The 12,519-nt window shown below is 40.7% G+C and overlaps 1 protein-coding gene across 1 annotated transcript; it reads right to left on the bottom strand.

Annotated features, from left to right (window-relative positions):
- Positions 1–467: 467 nt before the first annotated feature.
- lztr1 (leucine zipper like post translational regulator 1) lies at positions 468–11,351 on the bottom strand. The gene is made up of 19 exons (XM_084055798.1): positions 10,478–11,351; positions 9,278–9,340; positions 9,121–9,177; positions 8,944–9,023; positions 8,727–8,835; positions 8,519–8,602; positions 8,365–8,422; positions 8,035–8,174; positions 7,677–7,878; positions 5,936–6,046; positions 5,730–5,822; positions 5,509–5,604; positions 4,727–4,916; positions 3,978–4,147; positions 2,831–3,114; positions 2,600–2,749; positions 2,284–2,389; positions 2,090–2,170; positions 468–1,604 (listed from the first exon to the last, which is right to left on the bottom strand). Exons 1-19 carry the CDS (start codon positions 10,627–10,629, stop codon positions 1,488–1,490), a joined length of 2,343 nt encoding a protein of 780 aa, XP_083911924.1. The 5' UTR covers positions 10,630–11,351; the 3' UTR covers positions 468–1,487.
- Between the last annotated feature and the right edge of the window lie 1,168 nt (positions 11,352–12,519).

The raw sequence follows: 12,519 nt of genomic DNA, 5'->3' as shown, positions 1-12,519 counted from the left end.
TGTTGAGATAAAGGTCAAGGTTTAATCTGTAGTTGTTTTCTGGAAGGGGTAATATGCGTATAGACAATATGGGTTTTGAACATTTCTTTAGGATCTGAACAATAGTAAGATGAGAACTATTACATACTAAATAACCAATTGCAGTAACTGGTCAACTAAATGATTGATTTTGCAGATATAAAACAAATATATTAATGGTATTTTTGCAACAATAAGGAATTCAGTCCTATTCACAAAGGGAACCATGAGACCCCCTGCTTTGATTCAAACTGCAAACAAACTGATTTGCCTCAGGCCCAAGACTAAAAAACAGTGTCAGATGCTGCATACTCTGGCAGCAAGCATTGGAAGCTGTCCGCAGCTGAGAGAATGAGTCCCATTGTGCTAGAATCATGCCAGTCCAATCTCGACTACTACTGCATTTCAGCAACTGAAGAGGGAATCACTGATCTCAATATCATTATTTTCATAAAGATATTTATTAAGGCATCATTTATTTTCATCATGATTTGTGTGCATGGGGATCTCATCTTAAACAAGCTCAGTGCTTAATGAGTCTTCCAGTTTAGTAAGACCTTGTATTGTGATTTTGTACTTCCATGTACTGTTGTTCTCATGTCTTACTAAATAAAGTACATCAATCAATCAAGGCATTAAATAGTTGAGTTAACACTTACGTAATAGTATATATTTATCACTAAATACACATACTACTGTATATTATACAGGTAATAAGAGCTCAGATCTTCGCTAGCTGCAATGGCAGTTGGTTACTATGACATCAGTGTCAAAACGATCCAACAAACAGAAATAGCTTGGAGACATACAGTACACAGCATGCTGGTCATACAAATGTTCAGTCCTAATGACTTTGTTAATTAAATGCTTGCAAACTTTGCAAAATTTCAGAGTTCATGAGATCAGATGTGATAACAAATGAGCATCAATGAGCAACATAACAGGAATTGATTTAGTTGCGTTTAGATGACAGAACCTTATTTTATCAGGACGTACTTGTTGGGGATCTCTGTAGTGCAACTAGTATAAATTCTCACATTGCATATATCAGAAAAATAACAAATGCAGCAACAATACTGTGCTGCGACTCAAGTTGTGTCCACTTGATACAATAATAGGACTATGAGGAAATAAATAGATAGGACTGCTACTTATGATCGTGTCACTATTTGGAATTTGCAACAAAAAGGTTAGCCGTTTATATTTTGCCTTAAACCATTTAGATGTAGATGAGAAGTTGAACTAATAGCCAAAAGGTACGTTGTCAGTTCATGTCATCAACTGAAAATAATGATACAATTTCATCCAGCATGGATAAAAGTAACCACTGGGAGTCCATGCAAGGTCCAAAATAAAGAAAGGTATGCTGCATGTGGGGAGGAGGGAATGGCTACAAGTAGTGTAATGGCAGAGCAGATATGCAGGGCTTCTTTGAGGAGGGAAAGGAGGCCAGTTTATCCTAGGTCCTCCTAAATGTCAGAGCCCATCTCAGCACACTGTTTGTCTGATATGTGCGTGGCCAGGGACTCGATGATGTCCAGCAGCAACAGCTGGCTGAGCGACCGCAGGTTGGGAAGCTTGGATACCTTTAGAAGGGGAGGAGAGCAAAAACAAAAACAAAAAATGAACCATAACAAAAGACTTTGACGCTGAAAGAAACATAGGTTCATGCAGAGAAAATCGGAGGGACTGGGAATGCTTAAATCACACGTGCAGAGAGAAAAGAATCACAGATCATAGATAGAGAACAAAAGCATAACTGAAACACCAAGTAATGATTCCATGGGGGGTAGCGTGGGTGGGTGGTGTATGCGAGTTCGAGTTCCTTCACTTGTTCTTTTAAAACAAACAATACTCAGATTGGCACTATGACCCATAACACTGAGGGATAGATAAGGTGCTTGTACAGCCGGCCTCGGCTGTAAACAGCTTCTTCTCTATGTAGGAAGTGGAGGGTAATCCACTAGGCCAAGGGTTCAGTCTCCCACAAAGAAGAGGCAGGCTAGGGGGTTAGCTCAGCTGCAGTGAGTGGGCAGCACACCCCCAGGGCTCCAGACACAAGCCCACCCACCTTGATGAACTGGTGGACTATAATGTGTAAGCAGTGCTTCTTCATGTCCAGGGCCTGGGTCTTGTCTGCTGCCTCCAGGATCTAAGAAGGGGGGAAAAGTATAATCGATCAAGTAAAACTGAGAGAACGCAGGAAATGTACGAGTTGGTTTTAAATGGAAATGCACAGCTCCCTCCAGCTTTAAACACAGATACCTGTAAGACATTCTCCACAGTGACGTTCATCTCCAGATTTTGCTTGCAGTAGGCCTGCATCCTGTTGTTTGAGAAACCATAGTAATATGGTGCTGCAAACAGATATCTTTCAGCAAGCGTCAAGGAAGACAAATTGCTTTTAGTATAGGGACAGTACTCTCCTAAAAGATCCTAGTGATGTCTAAAAAACAAATATAATGGGACTGATTCTTACTAACTTGTCTTTGCACTGGCCATAATTTAATAAATGTTTTGTTTGAGTATAATCCTGGTTAAATAAAGGTTGAATAAGAAACAGTTCTTTTGTAAAGGATACAGGGAATCCTCCGGAGGCATGTTGACGTCACCATAGTAAATGTAGCGCAGCATGGACTCAAAGGCCTGCTTACTAGGAACCATTTCACCTATGGATATGTTCACCTGACCATCCTCAGGCATGAAGGAGCGGAACATCGCCTCAAAATAACTGAGAAACGCAAAATGAAAAGGTTTGTGTATATACAAGAAACATGATATAAATCATAGATGGCTGTGTTAGACCCCATACCTGGAGCGGGCAGCCAGGATGGCTTTGTGGGCGGGTCGTGGCTGTCCGTCTAAAAGCAGGATAATGTCACAGAACTCCAACCCACCTCCCTCCAGGCAGGCCTTCATGTCCTGCACTAAGGACGTACCTATGTCCACAGGCTGGTCTGAGTACAGCCTGTGGGGAGGATGCTGCTTGCGCCGCACTATCTCCACAATCAGTGGCGTGGACAAATGCTCAAACTCCTTGGTCATAATCACCTGGTTGAAATGAGTCTCCTTCACCACAAAATTAAGGCAATGCTCCTGGAGGGAAGAAAATAATTGCTGGCATTAATGGTGGATTTAATGAGACTATCAGTCTGTCTGTCTGTCCATCTATGTATCATCCATACAGTGTGTGTACGTACGTACAGTACATACATATACATAGTATACATACACATACTGTATATTTGGAATTTCAAAAAGCAGTCTGAGCTACCTGTGATGTCATGAGATTGGTTAAAAGGCCTAATCAGTTCCAGCACAGGAGGAGTCAGATAGTGACACAGGGACTGACTGAGTCACACAGGACACTGTGGAACAGGAAGACACATCACCACACCAGTGTGGCGTGCGAGCGATGGTATACTTTCTGGGAATACTCTCAGTGTCAGTCATTAGAACCCCCCCCCCCCCCCCCCAATACTTATAGTTTAGTTTAGTCTTCATCCAACTAAGCACTCAAACAAGAGCAACTACTGCAGCTATGAGTCTCAAATGAGAGCAAGTGCGATCCATGACCGAGAAACGGACTGAACGAACGCCATTGCAAGACCAGGAATTAATGTCAAAACAGAGGTGCCAACAAAGCCATGACAAGCAGGTAGGTGCTCATCTTCGCAGTATATCTGTACCTTGAAATGCCAAGTAAATACGTTTGTGTACAACCAGATGCCAGAGTAGAAACAATATAACGAGTTAGATGTATCAGATGTATTGGATTGGCTCTGGTTGTAGCATAAACATGTGTACAGCCAAATCAGAATGCTTAGAACCCTAGACAAAGAGAGACCTTTATTAGATAATAATATCACAACCTAACTGATCATAACAAAAATAAAATTGTACACAAACACACACAAAACAAACTGAAGTATACACAGTTCGACCAGTTCTCAACACACCTTAAGCTGGTCTAGCTGAAGCTTGTTGGCATTTTCACACACACTCAAAACGTTCTGCAGATCCACAGATGCCTCGATGTACTGCACACACAGCTGCTCCAGGCGTGAGAGCTTGAAACTCAGGGCCAGTTTGTAAACATCCATGATGAGGAGAACGTCCTGCACATGACCTACGCAGAGTCAGACACACAACAAATGACCCATCTGGAGATCCTCCGATACAGTTTTACTGGTTGTACCTACTACCTAAGCCTCATTTATACTTAGTTGTGAAACGACGTCCCACACCTAAAACAGTGTGACTAATACGTGACTAATTTGTTGTCTTTAGTTGAAAATCTGTTATGTTGGACCACATAAGTCAGGCTACAGTCCTTCCCGCAGCTTTTTGTTGCATGTCATCCCCTTCTCTCACGCCCTTCTATGTCTCTGTTCACTGTCAATAAAATCCACATAGAGCAGAAATGTCTACACATTATCTGTTATTTTCAGCGAGGCACATATCTTAATGTGGCTTAGTGATATCATTTGTTGAGTGATTTTTATTATGCTTTTGCCGTTTACCCTTATTGGCGTTTTCTTTTGTTGCAATGTTTGTTTTATTTATTTCTCTATAAAAGCAGTTTCTATCTATTCTACGTTAAGAAAGGTGCTATATAAATAAATATCGCAATTATCATTATTATACATTTTCTCTCCCTATGGAACGATGTAGTTGTTATCACAAGAGTGTGTGTAAAGGCAGTGACCTCTGCGTGGATACTGGATCTTGTCTGTGTAGAGGAACTGCATCAGCACTTCGAATGGTTGAGCCTCTGCTTCCCTGATGGCCACCTCTAGCAGAGGCTGTGTACCCGATGGCCTGCTGCCTCCTGGGATATCCCTTGGGGCTCCATTCGCCCCCTCATCGCTCTCCTCGCTGCACTCTTGTTTACTCTTCTACACACAGCGTAAGGACAAAAAGGAACTGATTAGTCAACATTTCCAGCAGAACATCAGAGTTAAAAGTTCCTCTATAGCAAAGTCTTCCAGCTGTTATATTTGTTTGTACTAATATCTTTATTGTTTTGATAGCAATGAACATTTCCTCACTTCAAACACTGTTGATTTTGCACCCCATGTAGTAACAATATTCATGCATTACATTCAAAGTATGCAAAAACTCCTTTTCAAGGCATAGTTTATCTTTGGTGCTTGAAGCTTTATTTTGCTGTGGCTTTTCTGCAAAGCATTTTGCAATAGACAATATTTTATGTCTGTATAAATGTTTTGTCCATCGGCCAGTTGGATGATGTTTTCATCACATTCCCTTACTTTTCCAGACCTTAATTTCTTGATTGGATTTGAAGATTGTAATGAATTTTTATGATGCCTGCCAACTGTGTCACTAGAACTAGCTCCAAAACAGTGACTGTCCCTGGATGTTATCTGTAATTATATTTTAATTGCTCCAATTGAATTAATTGTGTTTTGGCTATAACTCTCACATAACATTTAAGGAAATGAACCGTGAATATTGCAGGTTTCTGACCTGTCGCTGCCTGTCCCGTGCCTGCAGGATCTTCTTGCGAAGCCACTGGCATCTTGCAGTAACTATGGAAATATGACCCAAGACCCTCTCCTCCCTCTGTACTCACAACCAACAGGAAGGAAAAGCACAACATTGTTTGAACTGAATGTCATCTACAGCCCACCGTGAACCTTTTCTCTCAGCAATGAAGGGGATTAATGTCCCAGGCAATGAGGACCTACCTCGCCCAGGATAAACTCCACGTCACAGAACTGGCGGTTCTCCCACAGTTTGCCATAGTCCTCATGGAGAGTGCATTTTGGATAGCAAGAGAACTACAAAAAACAACGCGTAATTTAGCCTGATGCTTTACCTAGCCATTATGTTAAATCAACATATTTAGTGCAGTGACGTGTACATTTTATTCATACAAATGAAAGGCAGCAACCTGAAATCGGTACATCTCCCCACTGCGCACATTGTTGTCCACTGTTCCGCCAAAGATGTACATGGCATCCTGGATCACAGCAGCTGCATGGAACAGTCTCCCACTGGGCATCTGAGGAGGCAGAGAATTTGACAGAACATTTTATTCATTATAGTGCCACTTATAATGCAATTGACTCTGAGCTATATTTTATGTAAATGTGCTATACAAACAATGTTTACCATTAGTATAATATGGTCGAATTTAAAGAAGTTATATAGTAGCAAGCTTGAGTGTGCACAATTATAATTGTTTTACAATTAACCTTAAATTACCCTTATTAAAATATAAACATGATGATTTGCAGGACATCCTTTGACAAGAGCTCAAATGACAGCAAAGCAAAATAGTTCTGTTTAGAAGTAAGGCACAAGATTTGCCCACTGCAGTGCTGCTTCATAACGGACTCATTAACAGATGCCTTTGGTACACTGGCTGGATACAGATCCAGCCAGTTAGTTATATCTGCAGGGTGGACAGATTTTTCATAAACATTAACATTAATTAATAGCGGCTCGGTTGTGGGTGGGTGAAATAATACATAATGAGGAAAATGTTAATTTGTGTGTCTCTTCTTTCCATTCTGTTAATTCCAAGTCCACCAACTTTTTTATGCTTGTCCGCTGTCATGTCAACGTTACATGTTTACAACAGGAGACGCTCATTACACAGTGCGTAATGCGTGCGAGGCACAGCAGCATGTCATGTCCATCTGCAACAGGAAAGCGCACAGTGTGCAAAGCGCAATAGAGGCACAACAACGTAACTTCATTCTTTCCATCTCTCTCCCCGGCAACAGAATCAGTCATGATCTAATGCTAATTCATGTTCTGTGTTCACTGACTTCCGTCTACACTACACACATCCTAAAGTTCAGCTGTCCCACACACACACAGGTTCATTCAGTGAAACCGTTTGGAGTATGAAACAGTCCAATTCCTAACCCAGTTGTCAGAACAGATGATCAATAAATAATAAGTTGTGGATAAAATGTGTCTGCTTTATTGTCATTTCCTCCTCTTTCATCTCCTAGACACAAATGTAATTTGTTCCCATGAGATTTCATTAGGCTACGTTTGCCAGGTGTGTCCATTGTTTGCAAATGGACTGGGGAGTGGAGCTTCATTTGGTTCCATTTGTACACTCCAGAGTTGCGTTCGGGAACGCAGCCTAATGATTAATATGCTATGCTCGTGCAGATGTGGTGGGTGGATGGCGGGCGGATGATTTATTTGTACATGTGGATTTGGGTAATGTAAGAGCCCATGCGTGCATCTCTAGTGAACAGGTACTTCACCCTGCACCACCCATGTGCCACCATGTTCATAAAAACTGAACAAATTTTACAATTATTTGTTTGTGTATACATTAAGACAATGACATGCTGCTCTGTTGCTTATTTGTTCAATTAAAAAAGTGTAGCAGTCTTACACTTATTTTTGTATTTATTATCATAACACACCGTCACAAATGATTTACTACCAATGGGCAGGAAGACTCTTAGACCATATAAGCAAAGCACATGAAGGAACAAGGTACAACAAGTTTGCATGTGATGCAATGTACTATTTATTTTGATAATTAATTTAATTATTTTATAAAAGGAGAAAAAATAATAATGTTAAGTAAGTTTCATTCAGCTGCTATCATTATCTATGGTTCCAATAAATAATCAGCACACATCACTCAATGCGTACAGTACCTCACTGTCCAGACTTTGCTGGATCACCTCCCAGGTCTGAGAGTCAACATCATAGCAGTGCAGCTCATTGGGTAAAGTATTGTCAGCAGCACCTCCAAACACATACAGATGGCGGTCAAAGGCTACCATGGTGTGACCGTAGCGTCTTTGGGGAGGTGGTGGGGAGCCCCTCAGTAGATGCTCAGTTGGGATACGTGTCCACCTGGGAGGACAGATTTAACAGAAAGCATTCCTTAAGAGTCACATCAAGAACTGCTGCATCAGCCACCAGGGGGAAATACTTTCCTGTATGCTGAATTTATTAATTACATAGCTAGAACTCAAAGAATCTGTCTGTGTTCAAATAAGGCTTACTCACATACGGCCTTTGAACTCAAACTGAAAGAGGTTGTTCGTTATCTTGGCTCCGCTCTGCCCAGAAAACACAAACATCTTGTCCCAGCAAACGGCCACAGGGAAGTTGCAGCAAGATGGGGGAATCTCACCACTCTGATCAATCTGTAAAGACAGAACAGAGAGACATTAACAGAAACACAGCTAATTAAAGTGCAATGCATTTTTACTACGTGTTTGAGTCTTCTCAGTGTGTGTGTGTGTGTGTGTGTGTGTGTGTGTGTGTGTGTGTGTGTGTGTGTGTGTGTGTGTGTGTGTGTGTGTGTGTGTGCAGGTCTTGACTATTTATACTTGCCTCCTCCCAACAGGCATGCTCTCGATCCTGTAGGCTGATGGTCCACATGTCATTCAACCTGCACATGCAAAATGTTAAAACCATTGTTTGTACCATAATGACGTCACTAAAGCATCCACACATTGAATGCAACAGAATCTGACATACAGCCTACCTGGCATTCCCATCATAGCCAGCAAATATCCACAGCTTATCATTGTAGACTGTGGCCCCATGTGCTGACCTGGCCACCGGCAAACTAAAATAGAGAAAATGTATTAATAGTGTTACTTTATGAGACGCAACTGGGATTTGAAAATAACTAATTATATATTGTAAATAAAGCATACAACATCTTTATAAATGTATCTTCCATGCACTACCTGCCCTCTACTTTCCACTCTGTCCATTGTCCTGTTGCAAACTTGTATTCAAAAAGGTCATTTTTGTTTTTCAAGTTGGAGTTGGAGTAGATATCTCCAGTATAGCCCCCTGAAATATAATAAATGTACCATTAAAAAGGCAAAAGTAACAACAGAATGAAATATCATTTCAAACAACACTGGCTAATTATAATAATAATCGTGAAACAAAACTAACCAAAAACAAACATGCTGCTGCCATACACCACAGCTGAATGGTGGTATCTAGGTGCAGGTGGGGTTCCAGTGGTGAATGCTCTGTAAAAGATCAGACATGAAATCACATTACTCAGGATATATTTGTGATATGGCTTCATTATTAGTGACATGGTGTGTTAATCTTGAGTCTTATTACCGACACCAGGAGCAGTCCTTCACATCGAAGCGTAGCAAATCATTCAACATGTTTTTCCTACAGATGGTTGGGTGACATACATGCCGGTCAGTTGTGTTGTTTTAGTAGTACAGTAAACTAATATTATGTAATATAAATACATAAACATATTACTCACCCATTGTCTCCACCAAACACATATATGGCATCTCTGTAGGCCACAACTGTATGCTTGCTGCGTCTGAATGAAGCCAAAGATGTTTGAGAATTAATACATGCATGCCAGTTTGCAGTGGTGGAAAAAGTACTCAAATGTTTTGCTTAAGTAAAAGTATCAATACTGCAATGCAGACACACTCTGTTATAAGTGAAAGTCGGGTATTCAAATTTGACTTAAAAGTACAAAAGTATTGATATCAAAGTACTTAAAGTACCAAAAGTATAAAGTACTCATAATGCAGAAGCTGAATATTGGAAATACTCAGGTAAAGTCAAAAATAACTCAAAATTGTATTTAAGTACAGTACTTGAGTAAATGTACTTAGTTACTTTACACCACTGCCAGTTTGTACCAGGTACCGTGAAAATGAGCGTCCTGAGCACACTACTACTGCAGTAGTAGTGGTGGTGGTGTGCATATCATATCATCATACGATCACTGATGTTGATTGTTTGATTGAATACTTTATTTAGAAATGTGCACATACAGTTCAAATACAAGGTCAACTAAATAGGAAAGCCTAATGGCTTGTTTCAAATGGGGATCCCATGTACTCAATTCATAGTGTACTCGATAGACCCCTTAACAGACGACGCCATACTGGCTGCGTGCAGCCAGTATGCGCGCAACGAAACCCATTATATCAGGTCTCGTTAGGACGCGTCTCACTAGCCAACACACACAAGAGGGGGTTGGGGTGTGCTGAAACCAGTGCACCCCGAAACAGGTTGGGAATTGATTGCGTGAAACAATCACCTGTGCGTCCAGGCTCAATGTTAGTAAACAATTGGTCTATAGGCTCTATGCACAGCAGCCATATTATCACTTCCTTCCCAGATGTTACCAATGATACTAATGAAGGCTCTGTTGCATTTTAGCCTAGCACAGTGGTTTCCACGACCCCCATAACTCTGAGAGTTACACACATGTAAAAGGGCCATTTGGAAGCCCATGAGGGTCCCTGGACCCCAACTATAGACCCACTGGTGTAGCAGAGTGTTTCCAGTGAGCCAACATGCACAATATCAGCACCCTGACTCTGTTTGACCAGAATGGAACAGAGCCATCATTGGTAACACCTGTGAATGTCTTCATAATATGGCTGCTGTGAATAGAGCCTATTCATAGTGTTCATTCAATTCAGTGCTGTTACAATACCTTGCACCAACGAACTCGTCACAAGGAGGGAGTCTTCGCCAGCGATGGACGGTCTCAAAAGGGCCAAAGTTGAGCGTCAAATATTCCACACTGTCGGAGCAACTGTGGTCGAAATCAACACTTGGGGCGACTTTAGTGGATCTGCAAGACATTGTTGCTATAATCCAACTAAACTCAAAACCAAAGCCACATATCGGCAACTACATCCTGACCGAACGCCATGATCAATGCTAACTATCCTGACGATGACTTCAAGCTGGTTTTGACTTCACTAGACAGCTCACATAATGTTATTATTTACATTAACATTAGAAGGGAGCCAGCGAATACCTAAACGCTCGCCCCAAAACACAGTCACCCCCAGGGCAAATCCGGCGTAATTTACCAGTTATTGCTAAAGGTAACCTCAATACTGTACATAAAAGTTTAACTAACCTCGGTAAAACGGTGCAAACCCTAATCTTATTCCTAAACGTAACCTCAGTAAAACTATGGCTAACCCTAAACTTATGTCTAACCTCAGTAAAACAAATACAAGAATACAAGAACCGCTGGTCCGCGAATAAAATTGGGGCGAGAGTGTTTTGGGCCGAGCCTTCCGGTTACCATCAGGCGAGCTAGAGCTACATGACAGGCTAAAAACCAGCTAGCTAACGCTAGGTAGATACTTTTGCCAGTGAATTATAGCTACTCTACCGAAAAGCCAATACAGTAATCGTTAAATGTAGTATATCCGATTTCTCTTTCACGTGTCTTCAGCAGCTAAGCAATAACATGAAAGAAATAACAGCAAAAATATTGACAACCAAGTCCACTATACTGTAGCAAAGCTAGCAAAACAAGGGCTGTTATCAAAGACTAGCACCCACGCCCCATGCTGGGCAGCGTTGCCAGATCCTGCCAGAGAAACAAGCAACCAGCTAGGTCTCTGAAAACAAGCCCAAAAGAAGCGAGGTTAGCAGTTTAAACCTAAACACATAGGCTATTTGAAAAAAAACAAAATAACAGGGGGGGGGGGGGGGGATAAGTGAAATGTTAGAAAATGTTAACAACACAAATCTTCAATCTTGTTCGGGGGTCCTTGGCACAACATATTTTCAGATGGGGGCGTCTAGACAAATAAATACATATTAATTTGCTCGGTCCTTCACATGAGAATGTTTGAGAACCACTGGTTTAAACAGCATTAGGAAATAAGCCCAAATAAGCAACTACACTTTAGAAACAAGCCCCCAAAAAATGCAACCCACAACTACCAATATAAGCAACTTTACAGAAAAACAAGCCCAAAGTCGCTTATAATAAGACGACATGGCAACACTGCTTGACTTCCTGTAATGCAGAATGAATGACAGACTGCAATGCAACTCCTTCCAGTTGATCAATCTTCTTCTTCAAAGTTATGCCCTCTTTGGTGTCGCAGTGCATCACAAACCTACATAACTAATAGAATTATTATATTATTATAATAACATAACTATAATATGTTAGCACAATACTATAACTAATGCTTAGTGGCAGAATCATCTTTATTGTCACATCACAGGTTTACAGGTGTAAAACAGTGGGTGAAATTCGTTTTTGTGCAAGCTTAATGCTATAACATAAACTAAAATAATTATAGAAGAATAACGTGGAAAATTGATTATTATTGTTGTTATTATTATACAGTAAATAATCTGACCAGACAAAGGAATGATGATTGATGTGCATTTTTCACTTTCATTTTATTTTGAGGACAGAGATGAAAAGATTATCGTTTATTGCCAGGGGTCTGGAATGTAGGATGTAGGCTACAATACATTCACAATTTTAACATCCTTTATTTTCCCTTGCTTTGGTGGATGAATGGTGAACATTACAGGATTTTGACCAGACCTATTCAGACCGAATTAAGTAACCAGCACAAACTAAGAAAACTTGGTTGAAAACCCAATATCATAATTTGTTCTTCCACATTTAACAAATGGCAACTTTTGACTGTAATTCCTTCAAAAGACCAAACAAATAAAATCATGATGCATCCACCCCAATACTCTAGT

Source organism: Gymnoscopelus microlampas, assembly GCF_963454915.1.
Source record: "Gymnoscopelus microlampas genome assembly, chromosome: 4".
Taxonomy (NCBI): Eukaryota; Metazoa; Chordata; class Actinopteri; order Myctophiformes; family Myctophidae; genus Gymnoscopelus; species Gymnoscopelus microlampas.
The sequence above is the reverse complement of the archived record's forward strand: the minus strand, read 5'-3'. Positions and strand labels throughout refer to the sequence as shown.

Excerpts from the sequence above, each read along its gene's own strand:
- lztr1 (XM_084055798.1), bottom strand. The coding sequence starts at position 10,629 with ATGTCTTGCAGATCCACTAAAGTCGCCCCAAGTGTTGATTTCGACCAC. Across the intron at positions 8,175-8,364 it reads AGCATGCCTGTTGGGAGGAG|ATTGATCAGAGTGGTGAGAT; the intron begins GCAAGTATAAAT and ends CTGTCTTTACAG. Across the intron at positions 4,148-4,726 it reads GATCCAGTATCCACGCAGAG|GTCATGTGCAGGACGTTCTC; the intron begins GTCACTGCCTTT and ends GACTCTGCGTAG.